General features: G+C 35.3%; 1 protein-coding gene across 1 annotated transcript in view; it reads left to right on the forward strand.

Moving 5' to 3' along the window:
* Positions 1–17,444, forward strand: part of BPTF (bromodomain PHD finger transcription factor) — a 194,740-nt gene that overhangs the window by 47,205 nt on the left and 130,091 nt on the right. Inside the window, 4 exon segments of the mRNA XM_044003306.1 lie at positions 12,432–12,466; positions 12,468–12,677; positions 12,679–12,744; positions 12,746–13,257. Coding sequence (XP_043859241.1) covers positions 12,432–12,466; positions 12,468–12,677; positions 12,679–12,744; positions 12,746–13,257 — 823 coding nt within the window.

Here is a 17,444-nt window from a genome sequence, read left to right on the forward strand (position 1 = left end):
TCAATTGGTATATGAACAGTTTAGTGACTTTTTGAGCTTAACTTCAAATTGTTTTCCAGAAAACCTGGACTAAGTCTTTGAGTTTTCCTCATGGCTCTTTTTGTCGTTTTTGCTTATGTGGAAAGTGGGAGGTGGAACCTCAAAGATGCTTTCATTTGTATTTTTTCTAATTATTAGTATTCTGGAAACATTTTTCTTCTTATAGTTGATTGTGTGGATTTCTTCCTTTGAAAATTAACTGTTTAAATTATTTGTCTATTGGAGGATGGTTCTTGTTTTGATAAATTTGAATCAGTTCTTTACATATATTGGATATGAAACCTTTATCAGAGAAATTTGTCTCAAGTTTTCTTTCCTAGTTAATTGTTTCCCTTCTAAGTTTAGCTGCCTGGGTTGTACAAAAACATACATTTTATGTAATCGGCCCATTTTATTTTCCGTAATGCGCCTTCCTTTGTTTTGTCATGAATTCTTCTGAAAGGTAATTTATTTGCTCCTCTTATTTATTTTGTTTTGTTTTTGTTTTTTGTTTTTTGTTTTTTGTGGGGCAATGGGGGTAAAGTGACTTGTCCAGGGTCACACAGCTAGTTAGTATCAAGTGTCTGAGGCCCGATTTGAACTCAGGTCCTCCTGAATCCAGGGCCAGTGCTTTATCCTCTGCACCACCTAGCTGCTCCACTCCTCTTATTTATTATATAACATTTAAAGTTTATATCATTTATCTGTTTGGAGCTTTTCTTGGTATGTGGTATGAGATGTTGGATTATATGTAATTTCTCCCAGACTGCTATTCAATTTTTGTTGAAAAGTGAGTACTTTTATCAGTATTTGGAGTCTTTGGGTTTATCTAACTATTAGGCTACTAGGTTCATTTCAGGTCTCTTTATTTTGTAGTGTACCCAATTTGTTTTCTGATTAATTTCTCTATTTTTAACCAGTACCAAATTTTTTTTGATAATTATTGATTTGTAATTCAGTTTGATATCTATTACCACTAGGTCTCCTTGCCCACTTTGTATTATATCCCCTTGAGATTCTTGACCTTTTGTTCCTATTTTTTCTAGTTACATAAAGCAATCCTTTGGTAGTTTTGTTAGTATGACTCTCAGTGAGCAAATTAATTAATACAATGACATTTTCATTACATATGCCCATCCTACCCATGAGAAATTACTGTTTCTCCAATTATTTGGGTAAGAGAGATTGAGAAGGATTAGGACTGAGAAAAGATCTTTAGATTTGGAATCTAAGAAGTGATTAGAAACTTTGGAAAGAATAGGTTCAGTTAAATGATAAGGCAAAAAGCCAGACTACAAAGTGTTGAGAAGTGAGTAAAAGGAGAGGATGTGGAGTCTTTAAAAAAAAAAAAAAGAAAGAAAGAAAGAAAGTTTTAAAAGCAGTTTGAGAAAGGGAGAAGAGATTTTATAAGATGAATACAAAATTATAGGGTCTGGTAAAGACTTTTTTTTTTTAAGGATGAGAGAAACATGGATGGGGGCATATTGTGATAGACAGTAGGGAAGGAACCAGTTGATAGGGAGAAGGTAATTGGAGGACATGATTGAAAATACAGTTTACTGGAGAAGATGGGTGGAGATGGGATCATATGCACATGTACAGGATGCCAGTTGACCATGGAAATTCCTTTTGTCAGCGACTGGGAGAAAGAAGAAAGTGGGAGATGATCCCAAGAGGTTTTGAGATGGAGAGAAGGGAAGAAGAGAAACAATATGTTAAATAGGCCTCACTTTTTTCTCTATATAAAACAAAACAAAAAAAAACCCCAGATCCCTAGCTGAGAGGGTGGAGGAGAGGGTATGGGTGTCTTGAAGAAGGAAGAGGTTTGGAGTAGCTTAAAAAAAATTTTTTTTAAACATTCACTCTCAAAATTTTGAGTTCCAAATTCTCTCCCTCCCAGGTCTTCCCCTACCCATTGAGAGGACAAACAGTATACTACCATTATGCATATGAAGTCATGCAAAACATACTTCTGTATTAGCCATGTTGCAAAAAAAAAAAAAAAGGCAAGAAAAATAAATCTGAAAACAATATGCTTAACTCTGCACTTAAATTTCACCAGTTCTCTCTCTGAAGGTAGATAGCATGTTTCATCATGAGTCCTTTGGAATTGTGCATCATTGTATTGGTCAAAGTAGCTATATCTTTTATAGTTGATCATCCTTATAATATTGCTGTTACTGTGTACATTGTTTTTCTGGTTCTGCGTACTTTACTTTGTATCAGTTCATATAAGTAGGTTTTTCTGAAAGCACTCTCCTTTGTCTTTTTTTATAGCACAATAGTATAGTTTAGAATAACTTCTGTGGGGAATAAGATAAACATTCTATGAGGGAGGATTAAAAGGAGTTTTTTGCAGCAGTGAGGAGAACCTAAGTGAGATTGGATAACATAAAGTTACGTGGTTGTGGAATTTCTTTTAATGTTGTTCAACATCTTGTTGATGATGTTCATAGAGGGAGCAATCTAGGTTTGACAAGAGAAGAACAGCATTAGGGTAGAGGTCCAAGAGTGGATGAAAGCGTAGAGTTGAAATGTGGTAACTATTTGGCTGAGGTTGGAGAAGAGTAAAGCCAGAGTAGGGTAATGGCCTAAGAACATACTGAGGGTTGGAGGGATTGGCAGTGTTGATGGCAAATAGAGATTTAAAAGAGATGAATAATTGGGAGAAATGTAATAATTTGTGAGAGGAGAGTCTATGGTCAGATGTGAGAATATCAATTTCTAATAAATAATAATAATAGCTAACATTTATATAATACTTAATATTTGCCAGGCACTGTGCTAACTAAACACTTTGCAATTATTGTTTCATTTTATCTTCACAACAATGCTGGGAAGTAAGTGCTGTTATTGTCCCCATTTTACAGATGAAGAAACCGAGGCAAATAGATTAAATAACTTGTCTAGGGACACACAGCTACAACATGTCTTAGCTGACTCATTAGGGTAGCAGGAAAGTGGAACAGTAATGTGTAACCATCCCAGTGTATGACTGAGATGGAATGAAGTAATTCATGCAATTTAAGGAAGTCGAAGAAATGAGAGATTAGAGCATTTAAGGGAGCATCTAAGTAAATATTACATTCTCCAACTATAAGAGCAGGAGTTGGGGAGGTGAAGAAGATGGTGAATCAGGTTCTAAATTAGTTGAAAAAGCAGTGAGAGTGACCTGGGAGTTGCTATACTAAATATATCTTAATTTGGATTGGGTGGAATATTTTAATTGTGTGGACTTCAAAAGAGGAAAGATTACAAAGTGAAGAAAGGCAAAGGGAAAATCTGGACATGACAGTTGGGAGCAAGAAGTATTGCATTCCCCTTTCAGGACCAGTGTGTTGGGAGTGTGAGAAAAGGTACAGCCTATACTGGAGAGAAGAGAAAGACTTGTGATGGCATCAGTAGAGAAACTGCATCTTGGAGAGGACCAAGAGATTAAAAAAGTATGAAAGACATCCAGAATGAAGGACAGTTCATTTTCTATGGAAGGGGAATTCCAGAGGGCACAGTGGAAGGTTTGGGCATAATTGTAATGGGACATGGGTAAGATTGGATTGAGGTGCATGGGTATGAGAGTATGAGGAAGGGATCAGAGGACAATTTTCTCCTCTGAGAAATTTTCACAGGGAATAGAGACATTAGCAGAAGAAGCAGAAGGAGTCATAGAAGGTGGCAGATTGGAACAGAACCTCACAGTCTTCAGGGCATGTTACACAGGGTGCTAGACTGGGTTTCAGTTTATTCTTTCTGTGGGAAATTGATGGAGATGGTGGGAAGTTGATCAGCTGGCAGCTCTAGTTGGTAGTCTGACCTGGTTCTGGATCTGTGTTCAGCCTTGGGTCTCCCTGATTTAGGTGGCCCTGGTGTTCTTTTCCCCAAGGGCTGGTGGAAGGGAGAGGATGTAGTGTTGGAGGGTGTAATCTAGTACTATCATATAGTAGTGATGATGATCGACATTATTGCTGCACCCTTGATCTTACTGGAAATCCTCTGATTTATCTCGCATATAATGTTGATTCTTGGTTTCAGATATATACTACTTACCTCATGAAGGAAAGGTCCATGTATTCCTATATTTTCTAGTGTTTTAAAATAGAAATCAATAATGTAATTTGTCAAAATCTTCCTCTGCATCTGTAGATACAATTATTATTTTTTGTTATTGTTATCGATATGGTTTAGTATGTTTATTGTTGTTAAATATTGGACCAACCCTGAATTTCTGGTATAAATCCAAGCTGGTCGTAGCGTTTCATCTTTGTCTTATGTTACTGTCATTTCTTTTGCTAATATTTATTTAAAAATTTGAATCAGTGTTCACTAGGGATATTGGTCTTTAGTTTTTCTTTCTCTGTTTTGACTTCCTGGTTTAGGTGTTCATAACAGAAGAAATTTGTTTGGATCCCTTTTCCTGTTATTGTGAAGTTAATGTAAATTGGAATTAATCATTCTTTGAATATTTGATAGAATTTGCATGTAAATTCATCTGGTCCTGAGATATTTTTTCCTTTGATAGTTATGACTTGTTCAATTTCTTTTTTCCAAGATTGGTTTATTTCAATTCTCTGTTTCTTGTTCTACTAATCTGGGCATATAATATTTTTCTAAATAATTCCCTTTGCTTCTCCATTTCTTGTGTAACTTTTTTTTTTTTTAGTTTTGATACTGGTAATTTGATCTTTCTCTTTCCTTTATTTAAGCAAATTAGCTAATGGCATGTCTTTTATTAATTTTCCCTCTGAAAAAAACAGCTCCTAGTTGTTATAACTGTTAATTTATTAATATCTCCTTTGATTTTCAGAATTTCTATGTTAGTGTTGATTAGGTTTAAAAAATTGTTGATATTTTAGTTGGTGCCCAATTCATTGATCTGTTCTTTCTCTCTTTTATTGATGAAAGTGTTAGAGATATGAATTTCCGCTAAGGACTGCTTTGGCTGCATCCCAAAATTTTGGTATGTTTTCTCATTGTTGTCATTATCTTTGATGAAACTATTTATTGTTTCTATGATTTGTTCTTTGAACCAAACATTCTTTAGGATAAGGTAATTTAGCTTCCACATAATTTTTAATCCTTTTCTCAGTGGCCTGTTTTTGAATAGAATTTTTATTGCTTTGAGGATAGCAAAGGATGTATTTAATATTTTTGCATATAGTTGTAAGAATACATGGTCATTTTTTGTAAAAGTGCAATGCACAGATGAAAAGAAATAAGTATGTGTATATATATATATGTGTGTGTATATTCCTTTCTGTTTCTACTCAACCGTTCCCAAAAATATTCTTCATAATATCTGACTTTGCAAAAATTCTTTACATATCCTTAACTTTTCTATTCTTTATTTGTCTCAATCTGAAAGGGGTACATTGAGGTCCTCCACCTGTATAGTTTTCCTTTCTGATTCTATCTGTAACTCGTTTTTAATGTTTCGATGATATGATTTTCACTTTATATACATATGCACACACACAAATATATTATTTCTATTAATTCATTGTCTGTGATACTTCTCAGCATAGTGTAGTTTCCATGTTTATCTCGTTTAATCATCTTTTTTGTTGTTGTTTCCTTGTCAGAAATCATGATTATTAACTCTGCTTTTTTTGTTCAGCTGGAGCATAATAGATTTTATTCCAGCCCTTATTTTATCTTTGCTTGAATTTTTATATTTCAAGTCTGTTTCTTGTAAATGATTTATTCAAACATTGTTAGCTTCTGCCATTTTATGGGGTGAGTTATCTCATTCACAATTACAGTTAAAATTATTGTCTATTTCCCTCTGTCCTATTCTCATGTTTTTTCTTTTTTTGTTTCCTTCCACTTTTTACAGTGCCGGTGATGAGAAAAATGTGCTCTATTCTTGAAGCAATCTATTTCCTCTTCCCTGTTCTCCTTAGCCCACTACATATTCCCCCCCCATTCTAAGTTCTTACCTTTTCTTTTAGACTCTTCTCTCTGATCTGCCCTCCATAAGAGTTTGTCTTGTTTGTGATTAATCCCTCTCTGAATCTATCCTTTTTATTCCCCCTTTTCCCCTTCTCTTCTGTTACCCTGGTAAATAAATGTATTTTTACATTAAATATATTGTCTGTTCTGCCTTCCTTTGACCAATTCAAATGAAAGCGATGTTTAAGTGATACTCACTCTCCCTGCCTTTTCCTTGTTCATAGTATAGTATTCTACTTTTGAAACAGGGATGAGATAATACCCTCATCCCTGCTTTCCTAGTGAATTTCTTCTCCCTAACCTTTCCTTTCTTAAGATCATTAAGATGTAACAAAACCATTCAGGCCCTCTCTTATTATCTCCTGTCATCTTTGATGACATTAATTCTAAGGGAACACATATCATTTCCCCTTCTTAGAAAGTAAAGACTTCATCTTTGTATAATCTGTTCTGCTTAATCATATTTCAAAATTTTCTATACAGCACTGATCTCATCAGGAATGTTTGGGAGTCCTCTATTTCATTAAAAATCCATTTTTTTCAATGAAAGATTATACTCAGTTTTCATAGGTTGTTATTCTTGACCCTATGCCTGTAGCCCTTGCCTTTTGGAAAAACATGCTCCAAACTCTTCATGCTTTTATGATGACAATCGCCAAATTTTTTTGATCCTGAATGTGGCTTCTCAGTGCCTGAATTTTTTCTTTCTGGCTATTTAGAGTATTTTTGCTTTGACATGAAATATCTGGATTTGGGTTATTATGACATTTTAGTGAGTTTTATGTTGGAGTTTCTTTTAGGATGTGATTGATGAAATCTTTTATTTTCACTTTGCTTCTTCTTGTAATTGATCTGTCTAGTTTTCTAAGTCCTTGGTCAAATTCTTCTGGTTGCTCATAGTACTTTTTCTTTGATCTGAAAGCCCTTGATTTTGGCTCTATGTTTCTGGGAGTTTTTATGTTATTTCTTTCATGAGGTGTTTGGTGGATTCTTTCTATTTCTGCCCTCTGGTTCTTAAAGATATTGATAGTTTGCTTTGTAATTTAAAAAAATAAGACGTTTAGACTATTTAGGCTTGCCTTTGAGGGTAACAACAAAAAAATCAGATTAACAACGCATAGATTGTTATTCAAATCAGTTTTTTTTAAACATGAGATATCTTATACTTAATGTCTTGACTGTTTTAATATTTCTTGTTGTCTCTTGGAATCATTAACTTCTTTTTGGTCCATTCTAATTTCAAGATATCTGTTGCTTGGGAAAGATTTGATGCCTCTTATGCCAAATTGTTGATTTTCTTTCCAGTTTTTCCCCACCATAGCTTTCATTTCTTTTGTTGCTGTTTCCCCTTCTGGTGCTCTTCTTTCCCTACTTCTTTCCTGTAGTGTTTTCATTTCATTTATAAAGAAAATTCTTAGCTCAGTCTTCCCTCCTCTGGCACCCTCCGCCCCTCCCCCAACTCTTATCTCTTTTAGGAATTCTAGTTGAACTTTTTATCCAAGCTGTATTTTTCTTTGAGATTTTTCTTGTAAATATTTTGGATTCATTCTCTTCATCTGCGTTTGTGTCTTACTCATAATACCTTTCAGATGGAACTTGGTCCAGATTTTTTTAAAGGGTTTTGGATGGGGCCTAATTTGTATCCTCTGGGGTCTTTCTGATGATTTTTTGAATATTCTGTTCTTCAAGCCTCTCAGGGACATCTTAGATGGGGAAACTAAAACTTTCCCGGCACCTTAAGTGGTGTCTGTTCTATGCTGACCTTTTGCTCTGAACTTTGCAAACTCTTCATCCTGGTTTGGTTCTTGGTGACACAACTTGCCCCTTTTGGAGCTCCAATAGATTACTGTGAGCTAACTGGAGAGCTCTCCAGGTTAAGAACAGCATAGCATATCTGTAAACTATTCCTTAGTTTGATCTCCTTTTCATAGCACACTCAGTTGATTGCTTCAATTTAAGAGCTATTGGCTGGATTGGGGACCCTCCTTTGAAGTCAGTGCCACACAGCTGCTGCTAGTTTCTGTTCTTGCTCTTTTCTAGTACTCTGCCTCAATCCAGGGATGAGCTCCTAGTTAACAGTTTCCCTTAATTCCTTGCTGGATCTGACACTCACCCTTAGTTGCTGACCAGCACAGCTACTAGCTGGATGGCACTTGTTCCAGCTTCCAGCTTCCTGAACAGCATACAGGATCAGTACTTTGATCTGTACCCACTTCTCCCCTTCTTGCCGTCGAACACAGTTGCAGAAGGAAAACAGTTCCTGGACTGCTGGAAGGCTCTCTGTTGGCCTTCTCCTCTAGCTATTTCTATAGGCTGGACATGTCTTGGAAGACTGACTAGTTTTTTCTTGGATTTCCCATTTGCTACTTTGTCTGGCATTACTGCTTTGTTGGAATAGTTGTGAAGGAGAGCTGAACTGTATTGCTTACTCTTACTGTGTCATCTTTGCCAGTCTCCCCTTTACCAGATGTTTTTGTTAAATAATGAGTCCCTTACCTAGTATCTGGAGGCTTTGGGTTTATTAAGCACTGTACTGCTTGTGAATCTTTGTGACCTTGGCATATGGCTAGTATTGTAAGATGATTTGCTAGGATTTGAGGCTAGAATTCAATTCCAGTAGAATATATGTTCTTTATGGGCAGAATCTGCTTTATTTTATATTAGTATTTATAGTACTTTGTATCATGTCTGACTTAAAAAGTACTTATGAAATGTATGATTATTGATTTATGTGACTGGAAAAATGATAAAATCATTGAGAGAAATGGTGAAGAAACTATTTTGGGAAAAATATCCACATGGAAATGCACAGTAGACAGTTGGAGGTGATGGACTGGTGATTAGGAGAGAATATTCTGCATAGAGTTGAATTAAAGCTGTCATGTAACTTAGAGATCATCCAGTACAATCCTGTTATTTTATAGCTCAGGAAACTCCAGGGAATTCAGTGACTTACCAAAACTCACAAAGACAGTCAGAGCTTGAACATACTCTTTTGACTAGAAATCTAGCATTCGTTTCCTCTTATACCAGGCATTGCAGCCATGAATGTGGCTTAAGGGAATGCTGAAAAAATAGGAGTATTGAGGACTGAATCTTGGGATATGTCCAGTTGAAGAAGAGCAGGGAAAAATAATGTTAAGTAAAGATGGGAAGAGAACCTCCCATATAATATACCAGGAGACAAAGGGGGAAAAGTTTTTTGTTTATTTAATGGGGGAGGAGTGAGCTAGGAGGATATTCGTTGGATCGAATGATTTTCTTATGAGGATAAAATATAATTAATAATTTATGGGGTGGGGCAGTATGGCATAGGGGGAAAAAATGCTAGATGTGGAGTCAGAGGGCCTGGATCTGAGCTCCACATCAACTACTGGTGTGTGTGACCTTGGCCTAAGTAATTTCATCTTTCTGGGCCTCAGTTTTTCAGATAGCGAATGAAGGGGTTGAACTAAACTACTCTTTCCAGCTGTAAATGTGTGATCATATGAAAAGGGCATTTTTTTCTACACTGACTTAAAATCATTAGTCAAAGATGGAAAGGATCCGTCTGTCCCAATCCTCTCATTTTACAGATAAGGAAAATTGTCTCAATTGTTTAAGTCACACAGTGGCACAGTCAGGGTTACAACTTAGGTCCTTTATGTCCAGCTCTATCCTTTATAAAGTGAGATGTGATTTCCTTAGAAAATATTTGTGTTTAAAGAAAAAAGTGTGTGTGTGTGTGTGGTCTGTGTCTGTGTATACACACACATATACATATATGCATTTATATTTGTCATCTAGGAGGAGGGGAAAATTTTTTAATTAGTAAGAAAAAATACTTTAAAGAATTGCTGTTATGTTCCTATGTGAATTTGTTCATTTCCTCATGTGTTATATTATTATGTGTAAACTGTCATAATTTTAACCTTAGGAATAGTTTGTTTAGAAGAGAGCCACAAAAAAGATTTGAAAACAAGATCCTATATAAGGAAAGTTGAAAGTAGTAGGATTGTTTATCTCAGAGAAGAGAAAGCTCTGGTATGATTTAATCAATGATTTTTAATTAATGATTTTCAAGCTTCTAGACGTTTTATTTTTCAGAAGATAGAATGTTTACCTCTGTTCCAGAAGAATGTGTTTAAATAGCACCATAAAGGATTTATTTTCTCTATGGGACCCGTTTCTTTTTTTGACCCAAGGTTTAGTTGCAGGCTTTTACCTGATCTTTACCTAAATTTTGTCTTTTGAACATCTTTTCCACATGTCTTCTAGAAATGTAATTATGTACATTGGTCTAACCTTTAGCAAAAGGAAAGTAAATCTCTGCAGTAAAATATCATAATCTTGTAGATATCCATATACATATATATGTACTCATATATATAGTTATAAATATGTAGGTTACATATAGAAAAATTATGTATAAATTCTTCAAAGTTTTCCCTATTAGCCCTTCCTCTAACCCTCTCAGAGAGCCATCCGGTATAAACAAATAGTATTTTTTAAAGAAAAGAAGAAAAATTTGTGTCACAACTGATCAATGCATTGAAAAAAATTTGAAGATGTATAATCTATAATACTTGTGGAACTCTCACTCCCACGGAGTGGACTGGGAATATCTTCTTATCTCTCTTCATTAGAGTCCTGTTTGATCTTTATAATTTTATTATATTCGCTTTTTTTGGATGTGTGGCTCTTCTCCCCCCCCCATTTATATTGCTGTAGTTACTGTATATATTGGTTTGGGGGTGTTCTCTTTACTTCACTCTGCATCAGTTCATGTAGGTTTTTCCATGCTTCTCTGTATCATCTTATACGTAATTTCTTATAACAAAGTAATATTTCATTTCATTCATGTACCACAGTTTGTTTAGCAATTCTCCAGTGTTTGTTTCCAGATATCTATTTTCTTCCCAATTCTTTGCTATCACAAAAAGTGCCTCTATAATATTTTGGTATATATGGAGACTTTGTTCTTATCAGTAGCTTATTTGAGCGGTGAGTCCAGTAATGGGTCTCTAGTTCAAAGGGTATGGACATTTTAGGCACTTATTTCCATAATTTAAAATTGCTTTCCAAAATGGTTGGAGCATTTCACAGCTTTACCAACAATATTATTGTGCCTGTCATCCCACAACCCATCAACATTAACTATTGCCCCTTTTTTGTTATTTTTGCCAATTTTGCAGGATATGCAGTGAATTGTTTGATGGCAGGATTGTTTTGATTTGTATTTCTCTTATTAATAGTGACTTGGATCATTCTTTCCTGTAGCTATAAATACTTTGAAATTTTTCTTTTGAAGATTTATCTATTGGAGAATGGCTATTAGACAATATAGAGATACAGATGTGTGTGTGCGACGTGGTGCGCGGCTGCACACACACACCACACACACACACCCCTTATCAGAGAAATATTATAGAAGGGTGTTTTTTTTCCTCCATTCAGCCATTTCCACTCCTGTGATCTGAGGTGCTATAAAGTTTATCTGGGTGCAGAAGCCTTTGGTTTCTTGTAATTAAAGTTATCTGTTTTGGGGGCGGGTTGTGATTATCTTATCCTTTTTTTGGTTAAGAATACTTCTCTTACCCTTAGAGGTGAATAGGTATAATGATCCGCTTCTCTTTTGATTTGTGTATGTAGGTATGAATCTTTAATATTAAGGTCTCCATATCCTTTAAGAATGTATTGTGAAAAAAAGGGTGTATGGTGTTTAGGTCCTAAGCCCAAGTGTCCTGACGCAGATGAACTGTTCCAGTTTCCCTAGCAGTTTTTGGTTGTTTTAATCCAAGTGAGGACATTTTGTTTCATTCTTGTGATTGATGGAGGATTTGTTTCATTATGTGAACATATCAGTCTTTTCATAGAAGAATGTCTCTTGAGCCATTTTTTGTATGTGCAGGAAATAATTTTAATTTTCTCATTAAAAAAGTAATTATGAACTTAACTTTGTAAGCCTTGTTTTTTCAAATTCACTGAGTCTTTAACAATTATTAAGTACCTGCTAGTGCCAGTCACCGTGCTCAGGTCTGGGGATACAAAAGAAAGCTAAAGAGCCTACTTTCAGGGAGCTCACCAATTTTAATGGGAGAGACAAACTAAGTACATACAATATACAGTGTAAATGGGAAGTATTATCAGAGGAAAGGCACTAGAGGAAAGGGGAAAAAGTAAAATTAAAAAATTAAAAAAATAAAAAAGAAGTAAGGGGAAATGCCAGATGGATTGCGAAAGACCTGTCTGCTGAGCAGGATTTTCCTATTAACTAAAATTTTCCTTTCTAATTTGGAATGAGTAAATTCTGATAAGTATTTTGTAAAAGTTAGGGTAATAAATTCCTGCTTATTTATAATGTTGAAATTACTAGAAAATAGGAAGCTGATTTGTTTTCAGTCATAAGACTTAGGATGATGGAAGATCCCTAGATATTAGGAAATATATAATACATTGATTTGTAACTATCCCAATTGATTTTACAGGTAGAAGAAGACAGAGAGTACATCGCCCTCGTTCTCACAATATTGGAAGAAAAAGATATCCCACCTCTTGAATTTTCCAAAATCCTCTGAGGACTTATGGTGCCCAATGAGCATATAATGAATGTTATAGCCATCTATGAGTCCTGCGAACGTTGGCACCGTTTAAAAAACGCTTATCTCCTTTTCGTTTTGGAGGACTTCTGTGCTGCTCTTGTAAGTCAAGAGCAGTGCACACTTATGGCAGAGGATGCATGTAGTGCTTTTGAAAGCAGTTTTACGTGAAGAAGACACTTCAAATACTACCTTGGACCTGCTGACCTAAAGATAGTGTTAATTCCACACTATATTTCATAGATGGAATGACATGGCCAGAGGTTCTGCGGGTGTATTGTGAGAGTGACAAGGAGTACCATCATGTTCTTCCTTATCAAGAAGCAGAGGACTATCCTTACGGACCAGTACAAAATAAAATCAAAGTTCTGCAGTTTTTAGTGGATCAGTTTCTTACAACGAACATTGCTCGTGAAGAATTGATGTCTGAAGGGGTGATACAATATGATGACCACTGTAGGGTTTGTCACAAACTTGGGGATTTGCTTTGCTGTGAAACTTGCTCAGCTGTATACCATTTAGAATGTGTGAAACCACCTCTTGAGGAGGTACCAGAGGATGAATGGCAGTGTGAGGTCTGTGTGGCACACAAGGTACCTGGTGTAACTGACTGTGTTGCTGAAATCCAAAAAAATAAACCATATATTCGACATGAACCTATTGGATATGACAGAAGTCGGAGGAAATACTGGTTTCTAAACAGAAGACTCATTATGTAAGTATATTACAATGTAGGTGTAGTCTGAATAACAATACTGTGTTGTTTTTGTATAAAAGGCTTTGGTGTAAAGTTGCATTTCCTTAACTCAAAGGTTTGGTATAATAATGTATAATAATCATTAGTATTATTATAAAGGTTAAATGTTTTCTAGGTACAATGGCTATGTAGCCAAATGGTGGGTATTGTAGCTATAAAATAATTTATATATTTATTTTGTTTTCTATTTTTTTAGATGTATTTGATGTTCTCTTAATAAAATATTCTGTTTTGAGGTGTTTTTTTCCTTTTAGAGGGGAGAAAAATTAGTAACAATAAGGTATTCTTAGCTTTGTTTCCACATTTATTTAGCTAAAGCAGTAGCAGTGCAAAAATGAAAGCACAGGGAAGATAGAAATAAACTTTTTCATTTCAGGTATATGACCATGTTCTTACAAATGGCAAGAAAAGTATGGTTAATCATTTTTTATGTTCCTAATTTGTGTGTGTGTGTGTGTGCGCGTGAATGAGAGAGACAGACAGAGACTGAGATGCAATCACTAAAAAGGCAAAATAGTTAGTTTTGAATGTTTCCTCTCCATGCACACTCATCATTTCTACAGAAAGCTACAAGTAAAAAGTTGACCCAAAGGAAGTTTTTGAAAGTAATTCAAGTTTGTGTCGTGTCTCAATCGCCTATTTCTGTGTTCTTCTTTCTTCTCCATTACCATGGAGGGTAATTAAGAGTAAATAAAGTCCTTTATTTAATAAGCTGCTCCTTTTTGCTAATTTCCACAAAGTTTCATTGTCTCGGGTTGCCCTTCTTTTATAAACTGAGGGGGTTAAACCAATAGTATTTAAGATTTCTTTAGCTTCAAAATCTGTGATTATACTTGACTTGGAGTTGCAAACTACTAGACATTGTGCTGCAAAAGCACCTCAAGGGGCAGAAGGCAAAGGGGAGAATTAATGTCTGAGATAGTAGTAATCCAACACAATGCTTGAAATCCACTAAAGGAGAATGGAAGAGTCTGGGAAGGACAATTAAAAGGAGAACACATGGAGCCCCCAGTAACTGTTAAGGAATCAGCCCAATATTTTTCACCTTCCATTCTTCATGATTTTATTGCTTATATGTTTTCTATAAATTAAAAGTTTAAAATAAGAATTATACTCTAGGGGGCAGCTAGGTGGTGCAGTGGATAAAGCACCAGCCCTGGAGTCAGGGAGGACCTGAGTTCAAATTCGACCTCAGACACTTGACACTTACTAGCTGTGTGACCCTGGCAAACTCACTTAACCCTCATTGCTGCCACCCCCCAAAATGGACTCAGTGTCCAAGTCTGTAATAAAGAATAATACTCGTAATTCTTTTGTCATTAGCATTATAGAAAAAGATTTTCAGATTTTCAGATAAGGATATATTTAGGAAAGTAAAAATAAACTAAAAGACACTTCGGGAAAATGACACTTCCTTATAAAACCCCCCAAAATAAACCAACCTTTATGCAAAGCAGAGAAAAGAGAATATTGAAACATTTCAGCTGCATAGGTAAATTCAGACGCTTTGGATTCTATATTCATATAGACTTAAGGAAGTTACCCATTAAGGCAGCTAAAAACCTGGCATAGGCTTTTGGATTGTGGAAAAGAGAAACTAGTAAAGAATTAATGTATATGCTAGTTAATATTTTAAATTAAATTCATTTTCATAAAAACTTTGTCTCCTGTTTTTAAAAAAGTTTCCTTATGGTCTCCTGTTTTTTAGAAAGAAAAATTTGTTCCTAAAATATAGATGTTATTTTTAAAAATTGTTTTCTAATAACACAATGCAAAACTTGGTAATTTCAGTTTAGTTGCTATTTATATTCGTGTGGGTACTTACGTCAATAGTCTGTTGGCTGGGCAGCTAGGTGGCCGCAGTGGATAGAGCACTGGCCCTGGATTCAGGAGGACCTGAGTTTCAAGTCCGCCTCAGACACTTTAACACTTACTAGCTGTGTGAACCTGGGCAAGTCACTTAACCCAATTGCCTCTCCCCCCCTCAAAAAAAAAAAAAAAGTCTATTGCCTATGTAGCATCAAATAACACACTTTTAATTCTGTAAGAGTTAATGCCCATATTGTTGGCCATAGTAAATTTAAGGATTTGATACGTTTACAAATAATATTAAATGCCCTTTTGTGGTACGTTGCTAACCTTTTAGTGAAAGTTTTTTTTTAAACTATTTGAATTATTTAGTCATAAAAGTATTTTGTTATTTTCTAGTTACATGTAGAGATTGTTTTCGACAGTTGTTTTTATAAGATCTCTAGTTTCCAAATTTTTCTCCCTCCCCCCTCCCCAAGACAGCTAAGCAATCTGATATAGGGTTATATATGTACATTCACATTAAACATACTTCTGCATTAGTCGTGCTATGAAAAAGAATCAGAGAAAAAGGGAAAAACAAAAAAAAGAAATAGTATGGTTCAATCTGCATCTAGATTCCATATTCATTTTTTCTGGATTTGGAGAGCATTATCCTTCATGAGTCCTTTGAAACTATTTTGGACCATTTGTATTACTGAGAAGAGTCAAGTCTATCACATTGATTAACACACAGTGTTGTTGATACTGTGAACAATGTTCTCCTGGGTTCTGCTCATATGTGAATTATTTAGAATATTTGCCATTACTATGTGGAAGGACATTGATATGCTTTCCATCTTTTGTATCTCTATAAAGACATGTTATTCAATTCTAAGAGCCTACAAACCCCAAAGCAAAAGGGTAAAAAGTTATGATATAGGCATGGGTCCAATCTGTGTAAAATGAAATAAAAACAAAAACTGATTGAATTAATAATTCATAGTTTTAGTGTTCTGGACCTTGATTGGAAAAAAGGCACAGTGTCCTCTGCAGACAAGCATTTCATTTAGTTTCTTATCATGCTTGATGTATAGTGGACCCTTGTTGATTAGTCGGAAAATCCTACCATTCATAGAAAATCTCTCTCTCTCTGTCTCTGTCTCTCTCTCTTCTCTTTTGGTGGCAGTTGAAGTTAAGTGACTTGCCCAGGATCACATAGCTAAATAAGTGTTTGAGGCTGGATTTTAAATTCAAGTCTTCCTGACTCCAGCGACTTCACTATATACTGTGGGCATCTAGCTGCCCTGAAAATATCTTTTCAACTTTGATTTTTTCAGTTATTTTTTCAAATTCCTTTGGCCTCACAAGATTTTTAGGATCAGAAGCCTATTGAAGATTATCTTTGTTTGTAAGATCTTTTAAACAATCTCAGATAATTTTGATGCATGAATAAGAGCCAGTGTTTTGTTCAACCAAATCAAATGTTTGTTTTGTTCTTAAATGATCAAAAAGCAGTAGAATTGCATATCCTTGAATGATCTTTCAGGGAATAGTGTGATGGTAAAGTTGTGATCCCCTGTGAAATACCTCTTGTGATAGCTGCTTGTTCCCTATAGGTTCCTATTGAAGATGCCCTTGATGTGTGTTGTAGCTTATTTTCTTAATAAATTTAGTATAGTGGGAAAGTAAGTATATATGTTGCTTTATTTTATTATTAATAAAGCCTGAGACTTTTTCCATAACTTTGTCATCTTTCCCCAGCACCTTTCAGATTCTCCTTGTGAATCAATTTCTCGGTGCCTCTAGCATGTGTCCTCCTTGATTTATACTTGGTCAAATCTAGCTGCTGCCTCCTAGAAGAGATCAATAACCACTCAAAAGAGTTTGGCCTTACTATCCACATAGGAAAAACTGAGTGGATGAAAGTTTATTGCCCAGGTTATGATATGCATTTAGATGTATAACCTGTAGAGTTTGCTAATCAGTATGCATGTCCTAGGACTAGTACCAATGGACAAGTTGAGTCCAAAACTAGGGTAGGAAGAGGGAGAGCAGTTAGATTGGTCTTTTTTTTTTTTTTTTTTTTTGCGGGGCAATTGGGGTTAAGTGACTTGCCCAGGGTCACACAGCTAGTAAGTGTCAAGTGTCTGAGGCCGGATTTGACTCAGGTACTCCTGAATCCAGGGCCGGTGCTCTATCCACTGCGCCATCTACTGCCCCAGATTGTCTTAAAGAAATTACAAAACTCACTTGATAACTTCAAATTCCTCCCAGAATAAAGCCTTTCTTTTTTTAGCAACAATATTCTGCCTTTTGCTACAAGACATGAAACACAGAATTTTTGAAGGAGTTAA

The sequence above is a fragment of the Dromiciops gliroides genome, chromosome 4 (genome assembly GCF_019393635.1).
Source record: "Dromiciops gliroides isolate mDroGli1 chromosome 4, mDroGli1.pri, whole genome shotgun sequence".
NCBI lineage: Eukaryota > Metazoa > Chordata > Mammalia > Microbiotheria > Microbiotheriidae > Dromiciops > Dromiciops gliroides.